At 42.6% G+C, this 11,639-nt stretch overlaps 1 protein-coding gene across 1 annotated transcript; it reads right to left on the bottom strand.

Annotated features, from left to right (window-relative positions):
• Window positions 1-201: 201 nt before the first annotated feature.
• slc26a1 (solute carrier family 26 member 1) lies at window positions 202-11,150 on the bottom strand. The gene is given in 9 exon segments (XM_041960649.1): window positions 202-783; window positions 888-1,175; window positions 1,363-1,546; window positions 1,887-2,118; window positions 2,306-2,552; window positions 3,380-3,586; window positions 3,771-4,223; window positions 4,225-4,256; window positions 11,102-11,150. Coding segments are annotated over 9 exon segments (2,274 nt in total).
• Between the last annotated feature and the right edge of the window lie 489 nt (window positions 11,151-11,639).

The following is an 11,639-nucleotide window of genomic DNA, read 5'->3' as shown; positions in this document are numbered from 1 at the left end:
CGTTAATTGGTAGGACAATCTTGGATCATCTTGCTACCCCCATATTTCCTTGTACAAAGCTTTCCAATAGGCAACCTCACAACTACCTACTGCTGTATTGTTTACAAATGGCAAGACAGCATACCTGAATCCACTTTTAGGTATACTAAAGAACGGAGAAGTAGAATATGTATGCGACAACGTCTTCTTCTTCCCTCTGCTCTACACCACAGAGTCTTCTGACCTGCTTTCTGTGGCTGCGAACGTGCTGTCGGCGTGAAGAACTGCCGCATGAACTGTATGAAACAGCAGGCTGCTCATGTCTTTGTCATCCTTCCCAAAGAATTGTCCTTTCTGCAGGACATCAATGATTGAGGTGTTGCAGTTGGCAAGGAGCACGCTCACCCTGATCTCCTTATATTCCTTGACCAGCCCTTTGAATGTGGCCATGCCTGTCGAGTCTATGAAGGGGATGGCAGAGCAGTCTAAAACTATCGTGTGGAAATCCAGTTCTCTTTGGACGAGTCCAACGACGACCTCTCCGTTGTTTTTCTCGCCGTTTGCCTTGGCCTGTTTTGAGGACATCTCTTTGGCCTTCTTCTCTGCCTTTCTCCTTTTAGTCATCTCCAGGAAAGGTTCAACTCCCACAGCTTTGTAGAGGGATCTGAGGAATGAGTCTTTGTTGGCGTAGTAAAGAGGAGCCTGGAAGCGGAAGACCTGAACCCGAGGTGGTGGCATGAGGTCCTTGTACTCGTCCATATCCTCATAAAGATCAGTGCCACTGGCCCGGCCCAGGAGAGAGACCTGACGTCAGATTAGATGAGATTACTCAAGGCCAATTTTTATCTTTGAATAAATATTTAATACCAGCAAGTCATAGCTTTATCAGCATCGAGTCCAGTACTCACCTTAGGGTTCTGGGTCTTATAGATGACGCACATCATGGAAAAAACTATTCCGACCAGGAGGCCCATCTCCACACTGATCAGAGCCGTGGCTGACATGGTGAGCAGCCACACGATGGCGTCATTCCGGCTGGCGCGCCACTTACCCGGGACTTCCTTGAATTTTCTTAGTGCACCCCGAAGGCTGACAATAATGATGCAGGCAAGAACACACTTCTGGAGATCGTGGAAGAAAGGTGCGAAGAAGAGGAGGACTAGAAGGACAACCAGGGCACTGATCAAACTCGATACCTGATGGAGGAGAAACGGTGACAAAGATCTCTTGAAAACCTAAAATCTATAGTGGATTACATAATTTTGCAGCAGAGGGTAGTTCAAATGTCACATTAATGCATGAAAGAAAGCATGCAATGTGAATTCTTAATGACTGACTGGACCTTTCATGAAAGAAATAGGTTTGACCAAGTGTGAAATTCACCTGTGTCTGGCAACCTGTTGAGTCCTTCACCATGGTTTTTGCCAGTGCTGCACTGGTGGTGAAAGAGTGGAAGAAGGAGGGGATGATGTTGCAGAAGCCGATGGCCAACATCTCCTGGTTAGGACGAACCGTGTAGCCGTTCTTCTTAGCAAACATCTCGGACAGCGACACTGTGAAGGCAAAACTTCAAGACAAAGTGAAATTCTGTTTACCAATTGAGGCTCATAAAAGCATGTGAAGAGCCTGTTAGAACTGATATAAACATACATTTAATGTGATCATGATGCCATGTCTAAGCCACTTGATGTGTGCTTACCATAATTCAAATGCACCACCTTCTTTTTTTAAAGAATGTAAATAATAGAGGACGAAATGTCCGTAGATGTTTGTATTTTGAAAGTGCAATCGGATCTCAATTAGGGCAGATATCCCTGCCAGACGGTAATCTAGCTAACAATTGCATGTGTAACAGCGCACAGATAAGAAACACACATTGATGCCAAGTAAATTTGTTGTACATTTACCTAATGACTGCCAGAGGAATGGCATCCAGTGCCACCCGTGCCATCAGACCAGAGCTGGGCACCTGGGGAGGAATGAACCCTGTGGGGATGTGGCCAGAAACACTGGAGCTGTATCGGCTGTTCAGCTCCCCAAAGTGGCTGGCAAGTGTAGCTCCAACCACTACTATCAGCTCAGTGGGCAGAGGGATCTTTAGACGATCCTTGTAGCGGTCCTGGATCTCCTTCCCTGCCACTGTGATTAAAAATTCAGTCATGAGTTATTCTTCATTGAAGAAATTTAAAATTTGAATTTGGTCTTTGTGAAAAAACTTATGATATTGCTTTTTTATGCTTTCGAAAACAACATTCTGGGAAATGTAGTATAATATTCATTAAAGCAGAAGCAGTTTCCTGATGGGGAGTATGTAAAAAGTCTTTACCTAACACAGAGATACAGATGGCACTAGTGATGAGGTCGCACGGGTTGGTCTTATGAATATTGGCGAAGATGTTGATCCAGGTGACGACAGCTGTGCCGTAGCCCTGGTGACGAGGAATCTTTAGACCCAACAGGTATTTCGCCTGCACGGTCAGGATGGTGAAAGAGGCTCCAGTGGCAAAACCATCCAGCATAGGAGTCGAAAGGTATACAGAGACGAAGCCTAGCTGAAACACCGCCATCATTACCTGGTGAGGGGATAAGGAGAGGGAGGAGGAGAGGGAGAGGAAGAGGAAGAGGAAGGGAGTGATAGAAGATGGATGGGAATGAGATAATTAGTCACTTATCTACGAAGATATGTTGGCACACAATTTTGTGCAGTCATCCACGGTTTCCAGTTGATCTATCTTAATAACTTTGCTGAAACCCTAACCTCTCTGCCGTGAGGTTCACATTTTTGGTTCAGCGTGAAATTTCTCAACAACTATTGGATGGATTGCTATGAAATTTGCATTCACGTTCCCACGTGATGAAATGTAGAACTAGTGATCCCCTGACTTTTTTAGCTCATCCAGGAGGTAAAAACTTTGCATTGCCTGTGGCCAAAGTTCTGCAATAAATACCCATTAGTGCAACCTGTACTTGGCTTTAAGTGCTAATTGGCAAATGTAGCATGCTAAAATGCTAAACTAAGATAGTGAGCACGGTAAACATTATACCTACAAAAATGAACATGTTAACTTGGTCACTGTGACCAGTCATAGCGCTTCACTGGCCGCTAGCATGGCTGTTGTTTTTTTGAATATTACAGCCGGTGTAACTAATGTTGCACATTTTTTGTTCAAAATCACCGCCAATATCTGCAGTACTGTGTGTAAAGTCACCAATGTACATGTGCACATGAGGATTTTCATGTGTGCACTAAACAACATGAGAACCCACCCTAAAAACAATGCTCCATAGCGCTGCTAGTGGGCAAAAACTGTACAGGGTGCCTTTAATGTAGCTTTACAGTGTTCCGTCTCATGTATTAGAGCTTTGGGACAATTAGGTCAGAATGCAGCTATTCCTTTACCTGATAGATGCCAGCCAGAAATGTAAGTGCAGTAGCGATGCTGATGGAGTAACACTCCTTCCCGCACTGCAGACCCATTAGCTCCACGGTGTGAAGTTTACCAGCTGTGAGGTTGGTGCCCAGGGTGGCATTCAACACATCAAGCCCAGACGTTGTGGAGTCCTCATTGAGGTCGAAACCTGCCAGGAATAATTCCTTATCCACCACCTGCAGGCAGGTAGAAACCACCAGCAACAAATCTTAATGAATCCGTTATAAGACCTACAAAATATAACTGTAATTTATTTCACTCTTCAATGGCAATAAGTGATACATTTAATTAATCTTTGTGCTTTTGATTTACGTGGACCCAAATGGCATGATCATTGCGTGCCACTTGTGATGTCCTTACCTGTCCAACCATGAGGCTCATGAGACTGAAGATCCCCACAGAGACGTGTCTGGATGTTCCCATCAAGAAGTAGATGATGTTGGCATAAAATGAAGTGTATAAACCGTAGATGGGCTCCACTCCTGCCAGCAAGCAGTAGGCGATGGCCTGTGGTACCAAGATGATGCCGACGAGAACGCCCGACATCATGTCACCCCAGACATACTCTCTGAGCTTGTATTTAGGCAGCCAGCGCACCACAGGGAAGAAACCTGTCAGGGTGGATCGGACTCTGGGCACAGAACAGGCCACACTCTGCTTCAGCTTAGATTTGAGGACTGAAACTGTGGGCTGTCGCTGGCGAACCTGCCGCTCCAGGAGAGGGGGTGAGGCCGATGTGGTCTCTGTGACCTTAGTGACCTCCTCCATGGTCTTTGGGATGAAGAGGAGGCGGCACGGTAAGAGTAAGAGGGAGAGGGGAGGAGGTTGACGTGGTCAGCTGTGCTCCTTTTGAGATCATCATCAAGGGAAAATGAGGGAGGGAGAGAGAGGAGAGGGAGATACAGGACAGACAGGGAAACAGGAGCAGTCAGTATCAGTGGAGATGACTTCAGTCAGTAGATAAGATACTGTGTCTTTCTAACCGAGCATGTTTGTTGTGGTATGTCTGAATTCTGGGGCATTTACACATTTACTTTGTCAGAACAGTACTATCTGTAGTACTGAGCTGCAGTAAACTGCAGTTTGGATCACGTAATCAGAGAACAAACGGGCACCTACAGACGTCGACCCCAAACACAAGGGGTTGTGGTCTGGGTTTTAACATGTGAAAGTGGAGCAGAGTGTGACGGGAAGTCTTCTTGCAAACAAATGAAAGGTCTTCACTTTCACTTTCAACTGTTGATCAGTGGAATAGTGTGAAACCATGGACAACAGTGTGCATGGAGTGCAAATGCCAAAACATATACTTTCCCACCCAAAGAATTGCCTATAATTCACAGCTTGGACCAAGGCAAACAATACATATTGTTAATCTTTTATTGATTCTGAACCAGATTTTTAAGGAGTGAATATTGCTTCCTATAATGGTCTGCAGTTTTATGGTGAAAGCACAATTTCCCTTACAGACATCATTTGTTGACTGGTACATCATCATTTAAACATATGAATCAGCCCCTTGTGTTAATGTTCAGTCAGGATTATGAATGAAATGTTACGCTAAATGACGTATTTCCAAAGAGACCGAAAGTACAAATTCAACAGTTTACCCAAGACGCTGGTCTGTTAACCTTCAGTGAACCTTCAGCGAAAAGTTATGCAGCAATACAGACTGTACACTCTCTTCCTAGGTAAACAAACTGTTGGCCCGGAGTTAATTAGCTCATTTTCCAAGCGCACCAGTTAGTCAGTGACTAAGAAGTGCTGTTAAAACCTTTCAGTTAATCCTCCACACTTTCAAAGAACTGAGCTACTGTAATCACTTAGACTGTAAATATACAGTTCTTCATAAACATACAGTGTTGGATTATTATTGTCATTATGGCCCGTTCCATACACACTTATGATTAAATTAGATGTAAACACAGTAAGGATAACCGTATGCTTAAGGCAGTGGACTAAAAGCTTCCTTAGCTGTGTGCTGAAACCACTTGAAACTAAAAATAAGTCAACATTCACACAGAATACAAAGAGTGGTCTTGTGGGTGAAAGTCCTGTGTTTGTTTGATCCATCCATCCATCCATCTACCCCACCTTCCTCCAAACGTGGACGTTCTTCTCTATGCTAAGTCAACTGACTTCCTTCTTTGCTCCAGTCAATAGTACCAAGGTCAGTAGAGATTGCCGCCTAACAATAAACTAAAATATGAGTCGTAATATGCTGCTTGCACAAACAACCTATAAGTCTGTTTTTCAGGTGAGGGAGGGCTGGCTATTAACTGCTAACAACCTTAGCATACAATAGATGTCAGTCACAACAATCATTGACATAAAATCATAAAATCAGATATTTTTCTTCTTTAATAATGATCTTACAGCTTTACGTGATGGTCTGAATTCTGTTCCAGTCAGTTTCTACAGGGACTTACACCATAAAACTGTTCACTTGGTCTTTAAATGCCATAAATGAGACCACCTATAAATGAAAGCAAGAGATCAACACATTCATGACACTCAAGAATGCTAAATGAAAGCCTGTGATTGGCCGGTTGCAGAGGGTCTCTCTCACGAGGTTTGTTGTCTTCAGTAGCAGCTGCGTCTCAGCTGAGATAACCATGTCACAGAATCCATAAAACACTTAAATTGGCATGTTATCAGCCTCTGGCATCACGGCAACGCCGGTATGTGCTGTGATTTAAACTTCCTGTGGCAGCGCTGCCAACGACAGGGGGATGAAAAATGGAGGAATCAGTCTGTGTTTGCTTACATCAGATTTGTTGTTTTAATCAGAGTTTAGTCCCATAGTTTTTTTTCCCCTCCTTTGTTGATTTCTAGGCAGTCAACATAGAGCCCAGTTTGTGTTCATATGGGCCTTACAAATGCAACCTGACTTTTTTACAGATAAAAGACACAGGAGATAAATGATGAGTCTATGTAGCTTTGAGGTGCAACACATAAAGTTAAAGAACATCTTCAGAAAAAGGGCCCAGGAACACAATAACTACCTCAGACTACCGCCAAAACTGTCCACTTGAACAAGGTCTTCTTTCAAGTACAGGAACACATGTACCTGATGAACCGCTAACATGACAGGAGGCACGCTGAGGACCTGAAAGCTGAATTTACGTCAGTGTCAGCCCTCAACAGTGCTGAGAACAATCGATTAAAGCTGTTTCTGTGCACCATTTCTAATCAATGTTCTCCGTCTTTAATCATGTGATACAAAAGCACTCCACCACTGCTTAGAAATGACCTGATCGCTTCCTTTCAGGATGGACCTTGCCTTCCCTATACAGTTGAAATCTTTTCCATCCAGTCCTGTTAAAGGGTCAGTCTAAAGGGCCGAAAATAAGTAACTTCACAGCTAAAACAGGATCCTGTGGCAGAGAAGGCTCATCAAACAATAAAAAGGTGATATTTGGTGGTTTACAGAAACAATTTCAACTTTTTGTCCAGTCTATTGCCCTGAACTGGCCCAAAGGTTATTTTCCTTGATTTTGCCTTGCATGTACAAATCTAAAAAAAAATTCAAGATATAAGATAATCCATTTTTTTTAAATCCTGAATACTAATTTAATGACAAATATTGTGGCTTTTAAAAACCTTTCAGGGTCAGTCCACATGCTGTGTCTTCAAAGCCAGCGCTGAACTACTGAAGCCAGGTCTACTATCCCAAGTAGACTTTTAATTGTAAAACACAACAATAAAGATACATCATGACATAACCGTGAAAGCTGAGTCAACAAGAGCCCAGAACTCTTCTGACTTCAAGTTTGCTTTACAGCTGACACAACAGGGGCTGTCAAAAAGACGCAGATCATTGTTCAAACCTCCAACTTGCTCAACTTGCAGAGCCAACAGTCAAGAGATGGCAAATTTGACATGACGGAAAGAGGCAACATTCTCAGTCAATTCAGTTCAATTCAATTCAGTATTGCTCTGCACAGACTGAACATCCATTTTCAATCTGAATCAAAGCACCCAAAGCACAACTGTAAGATATTCTGTCATTCTTATATGTCCAAATGTGGTAAACACCGCACTCATGTGAAGGACAATAACTGATTGTTGATAAAAGTAGTGCAGCAGAAATGTTAATGGGGCTGCAGGTCTAATAAAGAGCCTCTGGTCACATTTTAACTATTCTTCAGATGTTTTCCAGTTGGAATAAAAACTCACTTTGCACCAACATCCAAGCCCAAATGATGAGAACACACGGTTCCAGTGAGTGATGTGTGAAAACATACTCACCTGCAGAGTAACTGCCACAGGGACAAACAGGACCACGAGTCTCTGATGTGTCGTATTTTTAATCGGCCTTCACTCTACTCACTCTCTGCCTGCCTGAGTGTGATCTCTGCTGGATAAATACTAAGATAAGAGCAGCCCTTTGCTCACCCTCACCCCTGTTCCCTATTGGCTTGATCAGCATGCGTGGGTGGGGCTTGCAATCATCTGCAGCAACTGAAAGACATTTGTATGTGTGTGTGTGTGTGTGTGTGAGAGAGAGAGAGAACTTGTATTACATGCATTGTGGGGACTCATATACCTTTTTGAGACAATACGCAGGTCCCCCCCATAACATAAATCATTCAATTTTGGGGTGGTTCAAGGTTAGTAGATTGAGTTAGGGTGAGAGTAATTCTCTAGAAGATAAATGTAAGTCAATGTTGTGTGTTAGATTAGATTGGATTAGATTACTGACATGGCGTCTTAAATGTGTTTACTCAGCCACATTGTGTGGTCTTAACCGCCTTCTTAGTCCCCATGACGTAAATCATTAATTTTTAGCGTGGTTCAAGGTTAGTAGATTAAATTAGGGTTAGACTATTTTTTTTAGGAAATTAATGTAAGTCAATGTTGTGTGAGTGTGAGTGTGTGTGTGTGTGTGTGTATTACTGATGTTGTGGGGACATAAATAAGTTTACTCAGCCACATTGTGGGGACTCAACCTCCTTCTTAGCCCCATAACGTAAATCATTCATTTTTAGCGTGGTTCAAGGTTAGGGTAAGGTTCAGTTATGAGGGGGTCAGAATACATCCCAAGAATATAGTTTGTAGTGCAGGGGCACAAATAAAATTTGATACAAACCTCCTTATGATAAACCATCTTATTAAATAATCACCATGTTACACAAATAGTGGATAGGGTTAAGGTTAGGGTAATTCTCTTGGAAATTAATGTCAATATAATGTGTGTGTGTTTGTGTGTGTGGATATGTTGTTGTTGTCGCATTGTGGCGAACTCACTGGCCTTCCGGGAACAAAATGCAAATCCCCATCATGTAAACCGTTGAATGTTAAGGTGAGGACTTGAGTTAAGGTAGGTTGGGGTAAATTTAGTTTTCGGTAAACATTCCAGTAAAGGGTTAGGATTAGGCAAATCGTGATTATGATTCGTGTAAGCCTCCAGGAAATTAACAAAACTTTATGTAATGTTCCCAAAAACTGATGGAATAATGACTGTGTGTGTGTGTGTGTGTGTGCAAGTGTGCATGTGTCTAGAAGAGTCAATAGGATTTACTAGGTTACTATGTTAATCAGCCCTGCTGGAGCTCGGGCCCTGCAGATAATAATGACTACAAAGTCATTTGTCTGCATGTCTTGCTGTTTAAATACACCCTGGAGAAAGAGTAGATTACACAGCAAACAGAAGATAAACTAGTTCAGGTGCAACAAGCAAATAAGTGTTGCTGTTATCTGTGTGAAGAGCGCGAGAAACAACCTATATCTGTCTTGAATCTACCTTCCATGTTGGACACGCACACACATGCAAGTTGAAAATAACATACAGGTAACATTACATCTGCTGGATATTTTAGATTGTTATTTATTAGTTTCTAAAAATAAAATCTGAGCTCATAATCAGCAACATTAGAGTCATGCACCTCTGACAGACTAATTTTTAAAGAAAAGGTATTGGAATTGAGAAAAGTTATCAATATTCTCACATGTAATCATTTAAAAGTGGTTTTGTATTGTCATTAAATGCTGTAAAGACAAGCAGAACAAAACTTAACTCACAGCTTCTTTTTCTCATTCAGATGATTAACAACTACTTCAACACATAATTGAACTCTTAGTTTTAAACAGGTGTACATGGTGCTCTTGCATAGATAAATGAATCTGGTCATTGCACATTCAATTAGTAGAAAATTAGGTCAAATTGACGGTACCTGTTTTGCACAGTGATTTGAATTTTTGCATCAGGTTTCCGTTTATTTTCTGACAATAAGAAAATCTCCTGGGCATAGGCTTGCACCTTGGTTGAGATCAGGTACGGTGAGTCTCATCTGTACATACAGTGGACAAAGTTCTCTTATTTTTTATGATACAGTGCAGCTCTAAGTTCAGACTGGTTCAAAAAGTCTGCATCTTTCAAATTGTTTTAAACGACCAAAAAAGAACAGCAACGCTGACAAACAGTGAGGGCATACATGATGAAAAAAAGTCTCTTTGTGTGGACTAAAAAGCTGGCTCATTGCTAGTGGAAAACAACTTACAGCAGCCTAAAATGACTTGGCATTAGTACAAATTATACGTGGTTTGGAGAGACTAGGATAAATGTGATGAACGCTGGTACAATCTGGCACTTTCAGTACGAAGTCTGAGCATTTGGGGGGGTGAGGAAGCTGTTACGTTTAGGCTTTGTTGAGGGCACGCTTGCTTCGAGTTGTTTAGCACAGGCACGCTTCAGTCTTTCCCATCAAATGTTCAAGCTGAACTGACCACACTGAATCACCATTGACCCTGAACGCATCAGTAGTTTTTAGCAGTGGAGATGGAGAGCCCTGTTCTCAGCTAAGCAGTGATTTCTTCTTCTCTAGTTAAAGGCTCCCTGAAACACTGTGAACACCTCTTAAACAATCACCACTACTTTCTTGAAACTTATAGGCTGCTGAGCTTATAAACAGAGCTTTTTATTGGCCTGTTTTGTGCTAAACTAAAAACAGCGTAACTGTGACAAATGCTGTCTGTTATGCTGTGTGTTTTAGTATTTTAACTCATATCATGGAGGGGCTATCATTCATCTCTTAGAGGATAATGCTGGCAATTTAATTTGAAAAAGACATAGGACTCAGATGTTTAGACTGAGTGTCCTTTTTGTTATTAGAAAATCATTATAATTCTTTAGAAATAGGGCTAAAACTCACTGTCTGAGACAAATGTCGGTCTGTTCACATGCAAGTGTGTGGGTGTGTCTCTGTGTGTATTATATACTTGACTGAATGGCATCATTGTCAGTGTGGAGACATGGCAGTTTACTTCTTTATGTTCTTCTAATACAGTCAGTCACAGCTGAGATTAGGGCCACATTTATAACACACCACGGAAACATCAAGGGAGAGGCAGCTTCATTTTGGTATATGTGTGTTTTCTGTGTGTGTGTGTGTGTGTGTGTGTGTGTATGTGTGATTGGCATGACATTATCCATGCACGGTCAGGTTGGAATGTCACTTCAAGCCGACAAATCCAGACATTTATAAGATGCTGGGAGTTTCCGCCGGTCTTGTCATCTTTGTTGACCCCTCACTGCAAAGCAAAAGCAGCACTCAACCTGAAAAGATTCTTGCACTGCCCCTTTAATTCCACCGGCAGCATCCGTCAGTCTGCATGCCAGCTTCATCACATCATGAGTTTTGGACCCTGTTTGTTTTTCTGGTAGGAGACAAGTATTACGAGGGAGGACTCACCCAGAGAAAAGGAGCAGCTCGAATGCAAGCAGGAGGCAACATCGGCCATACCTCCCTGGCTGGTACCTCCGCATCCGCCATCAGTCTGTTTTCTCTGCACCTCCGTCCACTCTGCTGCTCACGGGCTGCTCCTGGCTTCTTCCTGCTTCCTCCTGCAAGGCATGATGGGAGAAGCAGCCCCCGTCTCGTTCCCGTCCGCGGATTGTAACTGAGCAAAGGGGGAGGGGAGAGAGGAGAGGCGATGGAGGGAGGGAGGAGGGACTGCTGGCAGGGGATGGCGGTTACCATGGTGACTAAGCTCCTGCTGATGTGTGAGTGAGTGTGTGTGGATATATTGACATCCTCTCAAAAACCAGTGCTCCAGTCTTGCACATTAACTGACAGTAAAGGTGACATCACAAATTTGGGGTGTATACAGCAGGACTTTTCCCTTCTGCACAGCATTTGATGCATCTCGAGGTATCAGTGATATCTTTAGTAATACACTGTGTATCTATCTGTATGGTGGAGTACGACAAAACACGGTGCATTTATGATA

This window comes from Chelmon rostratus, chromosome 19, assembly GCF_017976325.1.
Source record: "Chelmon rostratus isolate fCheRos1 chromosome 19, fCheRos1.pri, whole genome shotgun sequence".
Classification (NCBI taxonomy): domain Eukaryota; kingdom Metazoa; phylum Chordata; class Actinopteri; order Chaetodontiformes; family Chaetodontidae; genus Chelmon; species Chelmon rostratus.
The sequence above is the reverse complement of the archived record's forward strand: the minus strand, read 5'-3'. Positions and strand labels throughout refer to the sequence as shown.